This window comes from Vidua macroura, chromosome 26 (assembly GCF_024509145.1).
Source record: "Vidua macroura isolate BioBank_ID:100142 chromosome 26, ASM2450914v1, whole genome shotgun sequence".
In the NCBI taxonomy this organism is placed as follows: Eukaryota; Metazoa; Chordata; class Aves; order Passeriformes; family Viduidae; genus Vidua; species Vidua macroura.
The window spans coordinates 6,216,082-6,232,382 of NC_071596.1; the positions used below are offsets into that span (position 1 = coordinate 6,216,082).

At 69.1% G+C, this 16,301-nt stretch overlaps 1 protein-coding gene across 1 annotated transcript; it reads right to left on the minus strand.

Annotated features, from left to right (window-relative positions):
* Nucleotides 1-629: 629 nt before the first annotated feature.
* APC2 (APC regulator of WNT signaling pathway 2) lies at nt 630-14,876 on the minus strand. Its single transcript, XM_053999359.1, has 15 exons — nt 14,799-14,876; nt 10,863-11,021; nt 10,671-10,761; nt 10,429-10,597; nt 10,246-10,354; nt 10,046-10,159; nt 9,558-9,635; nt 8,531-8,611; nt 8,069-8,450; nt 7,868-7,963; nt 7,633-7,772; nt 7,457-7,534; nt 7,257-7,373; nt 6,902-7,116; nt 630-6,522 (listed from the first exon to the last, which is right to left on the minus strand). The coding sequence occupies exons 2-15, from the start codon at nt 11,001-11,003 to the stop codon at nt 1,158-1,160; spliced, it is 7,176 nt and encodes a 2,391-aa protein (XP_053855334.1). The 5' UTR covers nt 11,004-11,021; nt 14,799-14,876; the 3' UTR covers nt 630-1,157.
* Nucleotides 14,877-16,301: the final 1,425 nt, after the last annotated feature.

Sequence of the window (16,301 nt, forward strand, 5' to 3'; positions counted from 1 at the left end):
CTCCCTGGCCCCACTGTGTGTCCCCAGTGCAACCCAGAGCTCCTCACTGCGTTCCCACAGCCACCCAGGTGTGGCCCCTGCACATGTCCCCATAGCCCTGTGTCTGTCTCTACAGCCCCCCATGGCACTGGGATGGGGGGCACAAAGGTCACCCCATCCACAGGAGTGATGGCGTTGGACTGGAGGTACCCGAGGGGTCTGGGACCACCTGGATTGGGGGTCCCATCCCACTCCTAGGGGTGAGGCACTTCCCACACACCCCAGTGTTGGCACCTGGGCCCAGCTGGCAGCAGGAGTGGGGGTGTCCCCCGGTTTTTGGGGCTGGGAGGCCCTGTGTTCGTGGGCGTAATCCAGTCCTGGATGGATTCGTGTCCACATCCACAAGGACACACCGGGATCCTGGCTGCGAGCCGAGGCTCTCCTGCCCTGGGGGTGGGAGGCTGGGGGGCTGTGGGTGAAGGTGAGGGACCCCAGACCCTTTCCTGGGGGTTGGGCATCCCGGTGCCAGCTCAGCACCCTGTCCCCTCCCAGAGCAGCCCCCCAGCCTGGTGACAGCACCCTGTGAGCAGCCCCTGGGATGAGCCCATCGGGACCCCGGCCACCCCCACGAGCCCTGCCCGGCTCCTCCTGCACCATTTCCGCCTGCCACCACCTCGGACCGGCACAGGTCCCCCAAACGAGGGTCCTGGTCCCCATGTCCCCCTCCAAAGCCTCTCCTCTGCATCCCTTCCCCTGTTAATAAATGAGCTGCCGTCGTGGGCAGAGCCAGAGCTGGTGCCAGACAAGCTGGAGCGTGTGGGGTTTTCCTGGTACCGGATGTGCTGTGTCAGCTCCCCGGTGTGTGGGATCAGCCCCTGGGTGAGCAGGATGGGGGCACATGGGGACACGGCCCCACCTCAGCTTGTCCCTGGACGTCCATCAGTGGGAGGGGATGGTCCATGAGAACCACCCCAAACCCGGAACGTTCCCACTTCTGTCCAGTCCTTGCTGCTGGGAATGGCGATGGTTCAGCACAGCAAGACCCCAGCCGGGGCCAGCAGCGGGTTGGGGTGACTCGCTGGTCCCCAGCTGTCTCACGTCCCCATTTGTGTCCCAAACACGGTCCTGGGCAGCTCCCGTGGGGCTGGGGGTGTCACAGGACCCTCACCGGGGCTTCATCAGGCTTGGATTTTCTCCACCGCCTTATCGGCCACCGCTGTCACCGCCATGGGGCTGGGGACGTAGTTGAAGGGGGTGACACGGGCGGCCTTGCTGGGGGAGCCGTGCCGGCTGCCGGGGAAGGTCCCGGCGGGCGCCTCGTGGCCAAAGGAGATGGGCAGGGCGGCCTTGGCGGGCGCGGGGGCTTCGCCGTCGCCGGTGACGCGGGGGTGCGGGGGTCCCTCGCGGGTCTCCAGCGTGGGAGAGGTGCTGGAGTTGGTCTTGGAGGTGGCGAAGTCCTCGGTCTGCACCACGGCGTCGCTGGTCCTCCTGGGCGTGCCGGGGGGCTCCTCGTCGCCAGAGCCTGCCAGCGGCAGCGCGGAGGAGGGCAGCGTGCTCTTGAGGATGTGCGGGATGTCCTCGTCCCGGATCCTCCGCCACGTGCCCTTCATCACCACCACCGGCGGCTTTCCCGGCGGCCCCCCGGGAGCCGGCTCGTTCTGCCGCCGCCGCGCCGCCGCCTCGGAGCGCACGGAGGACGGGCTGGCCGCCCGCCGCGCCGCGCTGATGTTGGGCGAGGACGAGTAGCGCTTGAAGGGCTCGGCCGCGGGCACGCTGGTCTTCACCGGCAGCCGGGACGGGCTCTCGGAGCTGGTCCGGCGCGGCGGCTTGGCCCCGGCCGTGGCTTTGCCGCCGGGCTGGGCTCTGGGGATGAGCGGCCGCTGGCCGGGGGTCGCCGGTTTGGCGGCCTTGAGCTCGTCGCAGCGGGAGGAGCAGAGGAACACGGCCGGGAGCGCGGCTCGGCTGCGCTGGGGGGAGCCCCGGCGAGGCAGCGAGGTGGCCGGCGACGCCGGGGACAGGTCGGAGCGGTGCCGCAGCAGCAGGCTCGAGGATTCCTTGATGAAGGTGAGCTGGCGCAGGAAGCCGGAGCGGTCCGAGTCGCTCCCGCTGGAGCGGGCGGATGACATCCGCACCAGGTTGAGCCGGCTGCCCCCCGGCCCCCCGGGCCGAGCCTTGGAGCCATCGACCTGCTCCTCCAGCACCGGCATGGCCCCCCGGCCCGGCAGCACCTTCCTGCTGGGCTTCTGCATGAAGGGGATGCGCACGGGCGACTTCTGCGTCTTGGACTGCTTGGGAGCCGGGGATTTGGGGGCCGGGGCTCTGGCCGGGGGTCCCGGCGGGGAGGAGGAGCCGCTCGCCTTGCCCGCGGCCGGGCCCTGTTTGGTGACCTGGGAGGGCGACGGCAGCTTCCTGGGGGCGTGCTGCGAGGGCGTGGAGGTGCGGGAGGAGCCCGAGGAGGGGGGGCCTTTGCCGATGCGGGCGGGCGGGGTCGTGCTTCTCTTGGGCAGCGCCAGCTCCCCGCTTTCGGGGGCTTTGCCCAGCCGGTGCAGGCTCCGCGAGCGCTGCTGGCTCAGCGAGAGGTTCTTGGCCGGCGGCGCCTCGGGCTTGGCCGCGGGGGTCTTCTTCGGGGTGGCCCGTGGGCTGGGGGCATCTTTGGCCAGGCTGGGCATGTAGATGACGGTCCTGCCGCGGAAGACCACGGGCAGGTTGGGCACCGGCTTGGCGGGCGCCGGGCTCCGCTCCGCCCTGGAGCTGGCGCGGCCGGCGGGACGGGCACCGGCCGCGTCCTTGCGCTCCGGGCGGCCCTTGCTGCGCTCCCTCCTCGCCGGGTCCCGGCCGGAGGCGCTGCCGGGCCGCTGCTTCTCCTGCCTGCCCAGGGAGAGCTGCAGCGTGGAGCCCACCGAGAGCCCCGACATGAAGGACAGGATGGAGTCGGACTCGGAGGAAGGCTCCCGGGACAGCGAGGCGGCAGCCTGGTGCAGCCAGGTGACGATGGAGTTGGCTCCCTCCTGGATGGCTTGCCACTCCACGCTGTCCAGGTCGGAGCCCCGGTCGGAGCCGGCGTCCTCCTCGGGGTGATGCCTGGCCTCGGCTTTCCGCTCCCTCCCGCCGGCGCCCGGCGGCTTCTGCTTTCTCTCCACCAGCCTGCGGCGAGCCGCGGGCCGCCGGCGCTTGGGCATGGCCGAGCCGATGCACTTCTGCAGCAGATCATCCTCCGAGTTGAGGCTGGGGGAGCTGGGCGAGCCCCCCTGCGCCTGCCCCACGGCAGCTGACCGCGGCCAGGTGGCTTTGCCGCAGGGCTGGCCCCGCTCCTCGCCCTCGGAGATGTTGGCGTCGCTCAGGGAGCTCATGGAGGAGCTCAGGGAGTAGCAGGGCGGCGTCTCGTCGGCGATCAGGTTGTTTTGAGGCTTCGTCTTCGCCGGACGGGGACCGGGCTCGGGGTCCTTGTTGGGGACGGAGCCTCCCCAGCGCTCCCTCCGTGGCGCCCGGCCGGGCTGGGCTCTGCTGCCGGACCCATCCCTGCCCGCCTCGGGCAGCTCGTCCAAATCCGGGTCGTAGAAGCAGTAGACGGCTTCCTCCGTCGGCGTGGTGTGGCACAGCGACTGGAACACCACCCCGTCCTCCAGAGCGTCATCCTTCCTCCCGGGGGCACCGCTGGCCCGGCCCACCCCCAGCTCCAGGCTGGCTGTGCCCTTCGGGAGGGTCTGGCCCCGCTTCCCCTCCCCGCGGCCCGGGCCCGCTTTGCCCTTCCCGGCGGAGCTGAGGCGGGCGGGGGCCGAGCTGCCGGAGGCGGCCCTGCGGGCCGGGATGGTGCCGGGCTCGCGGCGCCGCTCGGCCAGGGGGTGCTCGGCCTCCTCGCCCGCCGGGTACCGCAGGGTCTCGTCGCTCAGCGAGGCGGCGCTGGAGAAGTTGACCGGGGTCCCGTCGGCCGAGTCGGTGAAGGAGTCGTCGTCCTTGAAGAGGTCGCGGGCGGTGGCTCGCAGGTGCTTGGGGACGCCGGGGTGGGTGTGGGCCGGCACCAGCATGTACACGGGGACGTGCAGCGGCTTCTTGGTCTGCGGGTGCAGCACCTGCCCCGACAGCAGCGAGGTCTTGACCTTGCGGAAGCGGGAGGGCATGGCCGAGCTGATGCACTCCTTGAGGATCTCGATGTCGTCGTCGTCGGGGGGCTCGGGGCGCTCGGCCCTTCGCCGGCCCTCCAGGTACCGCTCCTCCCGCCGCTCCTCCCGCTTCTCGTGAGCCGCGAAGTTCAGGCTGTTCTTCTCCGGGAAGGTGGGAATCAGCTTGAGCTCCACGTCCTTCTGCACGTAGTGCTCGTGGAGGGGCAGGGCGCTCAGGCTGGAGGCGCACGAGAAGTTCTCGTTGGGTTTCTCCACCGTGAAGTAGACCATGGAGTCCAGGTCCTGGGGCAGCTGGAAGCGTTCCTTGAAGTCGGTGATCTCCATGAACTTCTTGACGTTGTTCTCCCACTGGATGTTGAACTGGCTGGTCTCCTTCTCCGGCTGGCAGCCCAGCTCGAAGAGGGGAGTCTTGCTGCGGCTGGGGGGCATGGTCTGCCCAGGGCTGTCGGGCAGCTCGCTGGGGCTGATGGTGCCGCTGATCATTTCGCTGCACGGGTCGCTCTGGATGGAGCTGGCGATGGAGGGGCTCTCGAAGCTGCCCAGGGAGCTGACGGAGCTGCAGCGGCTCATCACCAGCGGCGTCTCCTGGATGTAGTTCTCCGAGGAGCTCGAGGGCGTCAGGTCCTCCTGGCGTGAGGGCGAGGCCTCCCGCAGGAAAACCTTGTCACGCTTCGGGAAGGGGATGGTGATGGGCTGGGAGATCCCCACCGGCGTGGTGGGACCTGGATCCACCGCCTTCTCCTTCTCCTGCCTCCCATCTTCCCCTTCTGCATCCCCTTCCTCCATTTCCAGGATCTCCAGGGAGGAGTCGCTGTCCAGGTCATTCTCGCTGTGGCTCTGCCCGTCCAGCACATTGTCTGCCGAGGAGAGGGAGGACAGGGAGCTGCACCGGGAGAAGCAGATTGGGGTGTCCTCCACCGAGTACTTCTGCACCGACTCCTGCTCCGCCGAGGCTGGTGGCTGGGCCGGCAGCTTCTCCGGGATCTTGCTCAGGGGCTCAGCTGCCTGCAGCAGCGCTGGGGGGAGCCAGGCTTGCTTCCTGCCCAGGAGGGAGGGCTGGTGGCCAGCAGCCGTGCTGCTCTTGGCCAGGGTCTCAAGCATGGGGACATGCTGATAGGATGGAGAGAGCTTGATGGTGCGAACATGGGGGTCGATGGGGGGCTTGGTGCCCACCTCCTTCTTCCACTCCGTCTCCTTCTCTGGCACCTTGGGGCTGGGGAAAGTCACCATCTTCTTGGCCCGTTCGGGCAGGTCCCGCTGCTCGGGTTTGTCTGGCTCGGCCGGGTCCCGTGCGGGGGGTTCAGCCCGCTCCGGTTTGCCCAGGATGCTCTTGAGGTCGAGCCGGCTGGGCCGCTTCTGGTAGCGCTGCAGCTCGTCACGGTAGTCCAGGAAGGCGGCCCTGGGGCAGGGCTTCATGTGCTCCTTGGTGCAGTAGCCGTCGCTGGTGCTGCCGCTGTTGAGGCTGTCGGTGGACAGGCTGGTGTAGGCCGTCTTCAGCCGCAGCAGGGTGTGCGCCCGGCTCAGGCTCTCCCGCTTGGCGAAGCCGCCGGTGTCCGACAGCCGGCACGGCGAGCAGGACTGGGCGCGCGCCTCGTGCCCGTCCTCGGGGCCGTACTGCCAGTCCAGGCAGTGGTCCTCGGAGCTGAGGCTGAAGCTGTCGTCCGAGGAGTTGTGCATGGTGGAGATGTCCTCCACCAGCTTGTCGATCTTGGCCACCGTGCTGGAGATCTTGTTGGCCAACTTCTCGGCGGCCAGCGAGACGTCATCCTCCGGCAGCGGCGGCTTCTTGGGCTCGGCCGCCCTCCCGCTGCCGTCCTTCTCCGGCTCCGGGCAGCGCCGCTGTGCCAGCGCCCGCGGCAGCGCTTGGCCCTGCAGGAAGGAGGAGCTGAGGAACATGGAGAGGACGGAGGCGCTGGCCGTCTCCACGCCGGTGGAGATGTTGGGCACCTCGTCGTCGTCGAAGCAGCCGGAGTCGGAGGCGTAGTCCTTCACCAGGCTCTCCATGTGCCGCATCGGCTTCTTGGCGCTCTGGCCCTTCAGGCTCTGCTTCTCCATGGTGTCGAAGGTCTCAGCCAGGTGTTTGGCATCCAGCTCGGCCTCCAGCGCCTTCTGCTTGCGCATGTAGAGCGAGGGCATGCAGGAGCCCGGCGACACCACGGCCGCGTCCTTGTACTTGGGGGGCCGGTTGGTGAGGAGGTTGCGCAGCGCGGCCGCGCTGCCCATGGCGATCATCTTGTGCTTGGAGTGGATGAGGTTGCGGAGCATGCTGACCGCCCCCAGGTCCCACAGCAGCTCCTGGTCGCGGGGGCTGCGGGCCGACAGGTTCCAGAGGGTGCCGCAGGCGTTGCTGACGATGGTCAGGCTGTGCGAGCGCAGGTGCTGCAGCAGCGTCTGCAGGCAGTTGTGGTCCCGGAGCACCTGCCTGCGGGACAGAGGGGACCCCCCGGCCGTCAGGGTGGTCCTGGACCCGCCCCCTGCCCCATCCCAGGGGTGCAAGGTGACCCCATCTCTGCCCAGACATGACATCCCCCCAGTGCTGTCCCTGGGGTCTGCAGTGCCCCCCGATCCTGCAGCACCCCCAGCCACTGCATCCCCCAACGCCACCCTTGGTGCCCAGGTTCCCCCATCTCCATGCCCCTTGTACCTGCAGCTGTATCATCCCCCGAGGCCATGCCGGGGTCCACAGAGCCCAGGGTCCCCATTCTCATCCTACCCCCACCCACAGCATCCCCCAAAGCCCTCCCTCACTCCGGGGTGCCCTGGGTCCCTCAGGTGCGGCCCCACCCCGCGGTGCCCCTCACCTGTAATCCTCCCGTGTGGCGACGAGGCTGGAGACGTTCCTGAGGATGCCACCACCGCTCTCAATGATGGCCAGGGAGTTGCTCTGGCACTTGTAGGTGAGGGTGCTGACCAGGAAGCCCAGGGCCCCCTCCACCCCGCAGATGGCCGCCTTGTTCTCCGTGCTGTGCGCCGAGAGGTTCCACAGCGCACTCAGGACGCTCTTCAGCGTCGACTCCTGCCCCGGGAGGGGACACACAACTCCTGTCAGCCCTGTCCGGTCACCCTGTGCCCGCTGTCACCCACCCCCGGGGGACACACAGCCCTGTCAGGTGTGTCTGGTCGCTCTGTGCCCGCTGTCACCCGCCCCGGGCTCACCTTGCCGGCGTGCAGGGCGCAGCGCATCAGCCCGGTGACGCTGCCCACCTCCCGCAGCACCTTCTTGCTGTTGATGTCAGCGCGCCAGGAGAGGTTCCTCAGGATGCTGGAGACCACCTGGAGAGGCAGAGTGGGGTGAGTGGGCACAGGGACTGTCCCCCTACCTGTCCCCCACCCCAGGGAGCCCCACCAGCACCCACCTGGTGCAGCTCCTCGCTGTCGGAGCCCAGCTGGGCCACGATGGCCTCCATGCAGCCCCGGCGGGAGCACAGCGTGGCCTGTGGGGAGGATGAGGGTGGTGAGGGTGACACTGCGATCCCCAGACACTGCTGACCCCCCCCAGGCTCTGCTGATCCCCCCCAACCCGCCCCCCCACCTTGTTGACCACATCGCCGAAGGTGAGGTTGGTGAGGGCCATCCCCGCGTAGCGTCGCAGCGCCAGGTTCAGGGGGTCGTTGGTCATCTTGTGCATCTCGTAATCCACCTGCAGCAGCTCGGCCACCGCCTGCAGCCCGCCTGTGGGACGAGGCAGGGGTCATTCGGGGTTCCCCCACCTCCAGCAGCCCGACTGGGTGCGGTGCAGAGGGAAGGAGCCCCCTCCCCGCGCTCACCCAGCTCGTTCATGGCCCGCCGGTACTCCTCGTCGAAGGACAGCTTCATGATGGCACAGGTGGCCTGGCAGATCTGGGGCTCGATGGGCACTGGCACTGCGGGGGGATGAGGGTCAGTCCCCTGTGTCACACACGATGCTCCCAGTCCCTCCCAGTCCCTCCCAGCCCCTCCCAGCGCACGTGGCTCCGGCCCGCCCGTACCGGCGCCCTCGGGGCCCCGTGCCCCGTCCCGGCTCTGCATCTGCAGCCAGTCCCAGCAGGTCTCCGAGTAGGAGCGGATCTGCTCCAGCACGTGCAGCACCCGCATCTCCTTCTTGGCCTGGCCCTCGTCGGGCTGGGAGAAGACGATGTTGTGCAGGGCGGCGTTGGCTCTCATCCGAGCGTCCTTGGCGCCCGTGGGGCTCTCGGGGGGCCCCGGCTCCCCGTCGGAGTCGTGCAGGATCTGGATGAGCAGGGGCAGGCAGCCCGACTTGCGCATGGCCAGGCAGCTCTCCTGCGAGCTGGACATGGCCAGCAGCGTGCGGGACATGTCCTCCTTGTCCCGCGTGGCCAGCATGGACAGCAGCCAGAACACCACCTCCACCTGCGGGGGCACACCGGGTCACGCTCAGCCCTGGCGCGGGCTCAGCCCACCCCGGCCGGGCTCCGGCTGCTGCCCCTCACCTTGGTGTTGCCGCCCTCCTCGGGGTGGGTCGGGGGGTCCAGGCTGCCGTCCCCCTCCATGCCCGGGCCCTTCCCGCAGAGCTGCAGAGGAGGGGGCAGGTGGGGGTGGCTGCACTGCAGCGCCCTCGCCCCCGTGCCCAGCCCCTCCCCACTTTCCTGCCACCCCCCCGCGGTCCCCAGTCGTTGCTTCCGTCAGTGCCAGGGTGTATTTTAAGCTAAAATCGGGGGTGATTGGGACTGGGGGGTTGCTGCTGGTTCAGGGAAGGGAGAGCGTGGGTGGGCAGCAGGGAGGGGGCTGGGGCTGAGCCTGTGGAGTGATGGAGGGGCTGGAAACGGGGGGCTGTGAGGATCTGGGGGTGTCTGGGGGTGATGGGGGCTGTGGGCGTTGCCACGTGGGGCTGTGGGTGATGGTGGGAGGGGGGTGATGATGGGACCGTGCTGATGGGACCGTGCTGTGGGTGACAGTGGGACAATGGCGATGGCAGCCTGTGATGGTGACAGTGGCTGAGCTGTGGGTGACAGTGGCAGAGCTGTGGGTGACAGTGGGTCCGTGGCAGTGGTGGGGCAGTGGGTGACAGTGGCAGAGCTGTGGGTGACAGTGGGTCCGTGGCAGTGGTGGGGCAGTGGGTGACTGTGTGGCGATGGTGATGGAGCCCATGACGATGATGATGGTGGTGGAGCTGTGGGTGACAGTGGGACAATGGCAATGGTGAGGCTGTGGGTGACACTGGGACCATGTCGATGGCAGCCCATGGCGATGGCGATGACGATGATGATGGCAGGCTGCCCACCCTGGCGTCTCCGGCGGCGGCAGATGCCGCGGGAGCCCCCGCGCCGCCCGCCCGCCATGGCCTACTTCTGGTCTCCATGGCAACTGCCCATTTCACGGTGCCCGAGCCACACAAAGCCCTGGCTGTGCCGATGGGGACAGCGCGGGGACAACGGCGGGGGGGCCGTGCTGGCCCCCTCCTCCACCGTCCCTGGCTCCGTGGCCCCGCAGGGACCGGGGACACCCCGGCCCCGCTACCTGCGGCTCCGGCTGCTGCGCCTTGTCCTGCGCCTCCATCAGCTCCTTGTCGATCTGCTCCAGCCGGGATGCCCGGATCTGGGGGGCAGAGAGGGGCTTGGAGAGGGCTGGGACCCCCCAGGAGCACAAGGAATGGGAGGGAGGGGTGCAAGTGTGCAAGGAACGGCGTGTGAGGGTGTGAGCAGATGGTGTAAGGTGTGAGCAGCTGGTGTAGGGTGTGAGGACCTGGTGTAGGGTGTGAGGAGCTGGTGTAGGGTGTGAGGAGCTGGTGTAGGGTGTGAGAAGCTGGTGTAGGGTGTGAGGACCTGGTGTAGGGTGTGAGGAGCTGGTGTAGGGTGTGAGGACCTGGTGTAGGGTGTGAGGAGCTGGTGTAGGGTGTGAGGACCTGAGCTGCCCAGAGCTGCTTGTGAGGGTACCCAGAGTTGAGCCCATCAGTCTGGGGGCCCCCAGAAGTGGAGCAGGAGGAGTCTGGGGGTGAAGGACCCGACCTGTGCCCGCTGCACCATCTCGTCGGCCGTCCCGAAGCGTTCCTCCATCAGCGAGCGGATGTGCTGCGCCTCGAACTGCAGCTGCTGCCGGATCAGATCCATCTGCATGGAGAACTGGGGGCACAGGGGGTGGCGTGAGCGGGGCAGGGTCCGGGCGGCTCCCCGTGGCCTGGGGGGGACAGGGGGCGTCCCCCACTCACCGTCTCCACGTGGGGCAGCTCGTCCAGGCGCGTGGCCAGGCTCTGCAGCTGCGCGTAGTACCAGATCTTCTCCTTCTCCTCCTTCTCGATCTCCCCCAGCAGGAAACACCTGCCGAGAGGGGAGGACCCCATCAGCACGACCCCCCGGCCTCCCCCAGCCCCTTTTATCCGCCAGGCCATCACCTCTCCCGGTCCAGCTCCTCCAGCATGCGGAAGGTGGCCCTGCCCAGCTCCCCGGGGCCGTCCCGGTGCGAGGCGGGGCCCGGCGGGCTCTCCTCGGCGCCGCGCCCGGCGCTCGTCACCTCCGGGGCGAACTTGAGGTTGTAGAGGCTGCTGATGTCCATCTGCAGGGCTGGGGACGGGGACAGCGGTGTCAGGGTGGGCTTGGCGGGGTCCCCCCCTCCCCACCCTGCCCGGGCACCCACCTTTGAGCTGGTCCAGCACCTCCGTCTGCCCCGAGGACACCATGACTCGGGCCTCCTGCTCCAGCTTGCCCTGGAGGTGCTTCAGGACCTCCTAAAACAGGGGTGGAGCCATTGAGGACGGGGAGACCTGGATGGAACCCCCCTCCCCCGGTTCGGGGTCTGTGCCCCGCCCGCAGCCGGGCCTGTCCCCACCTTCATGTCCGAGGTCTCATTTTCCAGCTTGGAGAGGTGGTTGGAGTTGTCCTCCAGCTCCCGCCGGAGGTGGCTGTTCTCCTTCTTCAGCGCCTCCACCTGCCGCACCAGCTGGTCGTACGAGGCGATGGAGCCGGACATCTTCACCTCCTCCAGCGCCTGCGGGGGGGTTTGGGGGTGGGCAGCACCCGGGGGGCTCCCCAGCACCCTCACAGCCCCCCAGCACCCACCTGGGACCGCAGCGCTGGGCACCCCACCACCCGCACCCCCGAGCCCTGGAAGAGCTGGTGCCCCCAAACCCCCCCAGAGGGGCGGCCCCGGCTCAGGGTGGGGTCCAGCGCCGCCCCCCCCCAGGCAGGGCCCCCCCAGCGCCGCCGGCCCCCGCCTGGTTCCCAGCCTCCGCAGAGCTCCGCTCTCCGCTCCCTTTGTCTCGCTTTTGTCTTCTCCCGCTCCCAACCTTCTCCCGCTCCGCTCCCTCCGGCACCGGGGGAAGCCCCGGCCCCTCCACGGCCCCCCCGCCCCGCTCTGCCCCCCACAAACCCTCTCAGCCCCCCCGTGCCCCCCCAGCCACCCCCAGCCCCCCAAACCTCCTCTTGCAGCGCCCGCCGCCCCTCGCACCTGCCCGGGGGGACACGCACGACGCTGTCACACGCGGGGGGGGGGCTGGGGCCGGGGACCCCTCGTCCCCCCCCCGGAGGGTCGTGCCGGCAGCGGGAGCTCGGCGGCCCCGCGGTGCCTTCGTCAGCAGCACGTGTGAGCGGGGGGAGCCGGCAATGGGGACGGGGGCTCCCCTCCTCCCCTCGGCTGCCCCCACCCCACATCCCCCCACCACAGCGGGTCAGGGGCGGCAGCGATCGACCCCCCCCCCCGCGGCTCTGACACCCCCAAATCTGCCCCACGGCGGCTCCCTGGGGCAGATTTCTGCTTCCACGTGTCCTTTTGGGTGTCCCAGCACCCCCTCCCAGCCCAGAGGCCCCACCCGGCAGTGGTGGGACCCAGCAACCCCCCAAGGCCCCCCCATCGATATCCCTCCCACCCCCAGGAGCCATCCCGGGCCCCCCCAAACTGCTCCTTCACCCCTGCACCCCACAGTGGTGGGGGACCCCCATCCTGCCCTGTGGGTCCTGCTGTGGGGTGCCCCCTCCCACCGCCCAGGTCTGCCCGTGAGTCCCAAGGGACACAAAGACCCCCACGGGGTCAATCCCCCCCCGGCTGCCGAAAATTCCCCCCGGGAGAGGAATAACCCCGGGCAGATGGGACGGGAGAGGGTGGGGAGCAGAGGAAGGGGGGAGATGTGGGATGCGGGATTGGGGATGCAGGATGGACAATGAGGGATGCAGGGTGAGGGGTGTGGGATGAGCGGAATGCAGGATCAGGAATGCGGGATGCAGGGTGAGGGATGGGGGATACGGAACGCAGGGCGCCACGAGGGAGGGGGGGTGATGTAGGGGATGCAGGATAATGGATGCGGGATGCGGGATATGGGATGCGGGATGAGCACGGCCTGCTGTTGCTATGGCGACAGTGATGGGGGAGCACAGGCGGTTCCCGGCCCTTCCTGGGGACTCAGACGTGGAGGATGGGGGTGTTCAGCCTTGTAGGGGATAATGGGAGCCGGGAGCTTCCACTCCTCCAGGGGAAGACGTTGCCCCCTCCCCAGCACCCCAAAGCTGTGTGCACCCACCCAACTGCTCAGCCAGGGCCCCCTCCCCTGGGGGACCCCCACCCTCTAAGAACCCGGGGTGCTCGGGCTGCCCTCCCGGGGGGGTCAGGGCTGGGATATTCGGGGGGTTGATGGAGGGGGGGCCGAGCTCTGCTCCCCCAGTTCCTGGCAGGGCCGGCCGAGCGCAGCGGCCGCGGCAGCGCCGGGATCTGCAGGGGAGGGGCCGGGGCCGCACCTGCAACCACAGAGCGGCGAGACACGGCGGGAAAGGGGGGCCGGGGCTGCGGGAAAGGGGGGCCGGGGCTGCGGGAAAGGGGGGCCAGGCTGCGGGAAAGGGGGGCCAGGGCTGCAGCTCCATTCCAGCACCGTGATGGTCACTGTCCCACAGGACCCGGTGTCCCTCCATGGGCTGGATCCCAGGTGGGGCCGTGGGCTGACCCTGGGGCGATGTAATGGCTCGGGGTTCCGGGTGTGTCTCCTTCTACCCCCAAAATCTGCCTCTCTCTGCTGAGGGCACCCCAGGACTGGCCGAGGCCACTGGTGGGGCCTGGATCCATCCAGCAATTTCCTGGCAGGGCAGATGCTGCCGCAGATGAAGCAGCAGCTGCACTGCCCAGCACACCCTGCTGTCCTCCACGCTGCCCAGGGTGCCCACTGCCTCCTGCACTGCCCACTGTGCCCGCTGCCCACTGTGCCCTCTGCCACCCCACTGCCCACGGGGCCCACTGCCCACCCCACTGCCCACAGTGCCCACTGCCCACCACGCCTCTGTCCTCTGCACTGCTCATCACCGCAGTGCCTTGCCCACCGGCCACTGCTCACCACATGTGATGCCAGCTTGGCCAGGGCCGCCTTGGCCTGAGCAGAGCAGGGCAGGGCCTGGGGAGCCCTGGGGGTGCCCCAAGCTCCCTGCACCCCTCGGCTCGCTCCAGCCTGGCAGCAGCTCTGCGGATGAGGCTGGGGACAGGGACTGCAGCCATCAGCCGAGTGCGGCCACACCGCCACAGCCACAGCTGAGCCCCCGGCCGGCTGCGGCTCCTGCAGCCCCCGGGGACATTAAACAAACAGCGTGTTGTCACCAGCCCGGGCTGATCGACCCGGCCCCGGGGACCCCCGACCACAGCAAAACCCCCCCAGGGAGCACAGGCCCCCCCAGCTCGATCCTGCACACGTGTGGGGACACACGCAGGGACGCGGGGACTTGGGATCCATCGCCCTCTCCTCACACAGCATCGCCCCCCGCAGCCCCCGCACAGAGCCTGCACACACACACGGACATGCATGGCCTGGGGATGGATGTGGGGCCGTGGTGGGGCGAGCATTGGGGTCCCCAACACCCCCAGCACAGCCCCCTCACAATGCAGGGCCCCCCTTATCCACCCCACGCCCCAGGGTGCCCATGGGAGCCAGCGGGGTGGAACGTGCAGCCACTCCCCGCCCCCATCCGGGGTGACTGGGGACACCCCTGCCCGGGGACACGGCACTGGGACCCTTGGGGTGCCCCCCGGGTGGGGTTGACGTGGTTTAGAGGCCAAGGTTTTTAAGGGACGGGTTTGGGCGGTGGATTTGGGGTGCGGGTTTGTGGGGAGGCTTTGGGGTGCGGGTTTGGGTGAGGTTTTGGGGCTCCAAGCCCGGGGCTCAGCCGCAATCCCTGGCCCAGCCGCGCTGGGGAGCATCGGGAGAGGAGGGGAGGGGGGGTCTGCAGGGAGCCGAGCTCGCATCGGGGCGGGGGGAGCTGCTGTCACCCCAGGGACGAGCCCCCGCCTCGGCCGCAGGATGGGGACGGGATGGGAATGGGGATGGGAATGGAGGTGGAATGGGGATGAAGGTGAGAATGGGGACGGGGATGCTGCTCCCTCTTCCCCCCTCCCGCGGACTCCCCGCCGAGCCCCCGCATTGTCCGGCCTTTGTCCCTGCAGGATGCGGGGGGTAAACGCTGCCCGACCCTCCCGATTCCCCCTGAACCCCCTGATCCGCCCTGAACCCTCCTGTCCCCCAATATCCCGCCGATCCCCCGGATCCCGCGGGACGGAGCCGCGCCCGCCGCAGGATGCAGCGCAGCCAGGGCCGGGGGCATCCCCGCCGCGGGGAGGGGGCGCAGATCGGGGCCCCTCCGGTGCATCCAACCCCCCTCAAGCCGACACCGCACCCCGATTCCCCCCGGCCCCGCCGCGCAGCCCCCCCCGCTTTCCGCCATCCCCGGCGGCTGCAGCGGCCGGAGCCGCCGGGACCCCCGGGGGTTCGGGGGGTGCGGGGGACAGGTGCGGCCGTACCTCATCCCCGGCGGTGCGGAGCGGTGCGGGGCGGTGCGGGGCGGTGCGGAGCTGGGCGAGGCTCCGGCGCGGCCCCGAGCAGCCGCATCCCGCCCCCGCCCCCCGCTCTCGGTCGGGATTTTCCAGCGGCGCCGCCGCCGTTAGAGGGCGGCACCGGGGGCTTCCCGCGCCCCCCCGGCCTGTGCCGGGCGGGGGGAGATGGGACCCCCCGGGTGGGCTCTGTTCCGCTCCATCCGCCTCTTTTCCAGCCTCCGCAAAAACGCCGGGATCTGCCCCGTCCCCATGTCCCGGAACGCATCTGCCGCTCCCGACCGGACCGGCCCTTCCAGACCGGACCGGCCCTTCCAGACCGCACCGGCCCTTCCAGACCGGACCGTTCTCTCCAGACCGAGCCTGTCCCCCCCGAGCCGCCCGGTGTCGCCCCCATGTCCTTGGGGACCCACCCAAGGTGCGGCAGCCCCGGTGTCCCCCCGGGATGAGCAGGACCGTCACGACGACCCCTCTGTAGCCGGTCCCTCCCGTGAGCGTGGCTTCTGCCAGTGCTCAGGCCACTGTCACCCGCCGAGGCCAGTGTCACCGAGGCCACTGTCACCGAGGCCACTGTCACCCACCTCCCAGCTGGGGCGTCCTGGCCCCCTGGGCATCGTCCCCTGGGGCTGAGAGTCCCCAGCTGGACAGTGACCCCAGGACAGTGACCCCAGGACAGCGACCCCAGGACAGTGACGCAGCTGGACAGTGACCCCAGGACAGTGACCCCAGGACACTGACCCCAGCCCTCTTCTCCCCGCTGCCACCCGAGGGTGGGAGCAGGACTCCCAAGGTCACATTGCTTGAACAAAAAGGGACCCGGAGCCCGGGGACCTTCCCTGAAGGACAAACGGCACCACCGGCCACGGGAATGGGATACAGAGCGTGTGGGACTGAAAGAGCTGGAGCTGGGCCCCGAGGGACCCCTGAGGAGTCCCCAGGGGACTCCAGCCAGCAGCAGGGACAAGGCAGGATCACCCTGGGGACAAACGGGTCCCTCTCCTCCGATGGCTTCACTGCGGGACTTGGCGCTGGGGACCAGCACTGGGTGCATTTGGCTCAGTTCAGGGACAAACCAGATCATCCACCCGGGATGAACTCAACTCATCTTCCTTGCCATCATCACTCACCCCTGAGCATCCCCCAAACACATCCATCCCTCCCAGCCTGAGCTGCAAAGCCCCAGTTCACCCCCGACCCGATGCCACTTTGGGATCCCTGTCACCAAAATCCTTTGGGTTCCCAAAATAAGGACAAGAAAATAATAGTCTGGGGTTTTGACATCCCGCGATGGGCCTTGGCAGCTTCTCCTGGGACTCAGGCTGGTTCTGAGCCTGGGAACCCTCCTGCCCTTCCCCAGTTCCACATTTCCGCATTCCCAGTATTTATATTAACAAATGGAGTTAAATACATGGAAATGCTGCAAATATTAAAGGGCCATTCCCCACTTCCCAGTGAAGAACAAGGAATTTAATT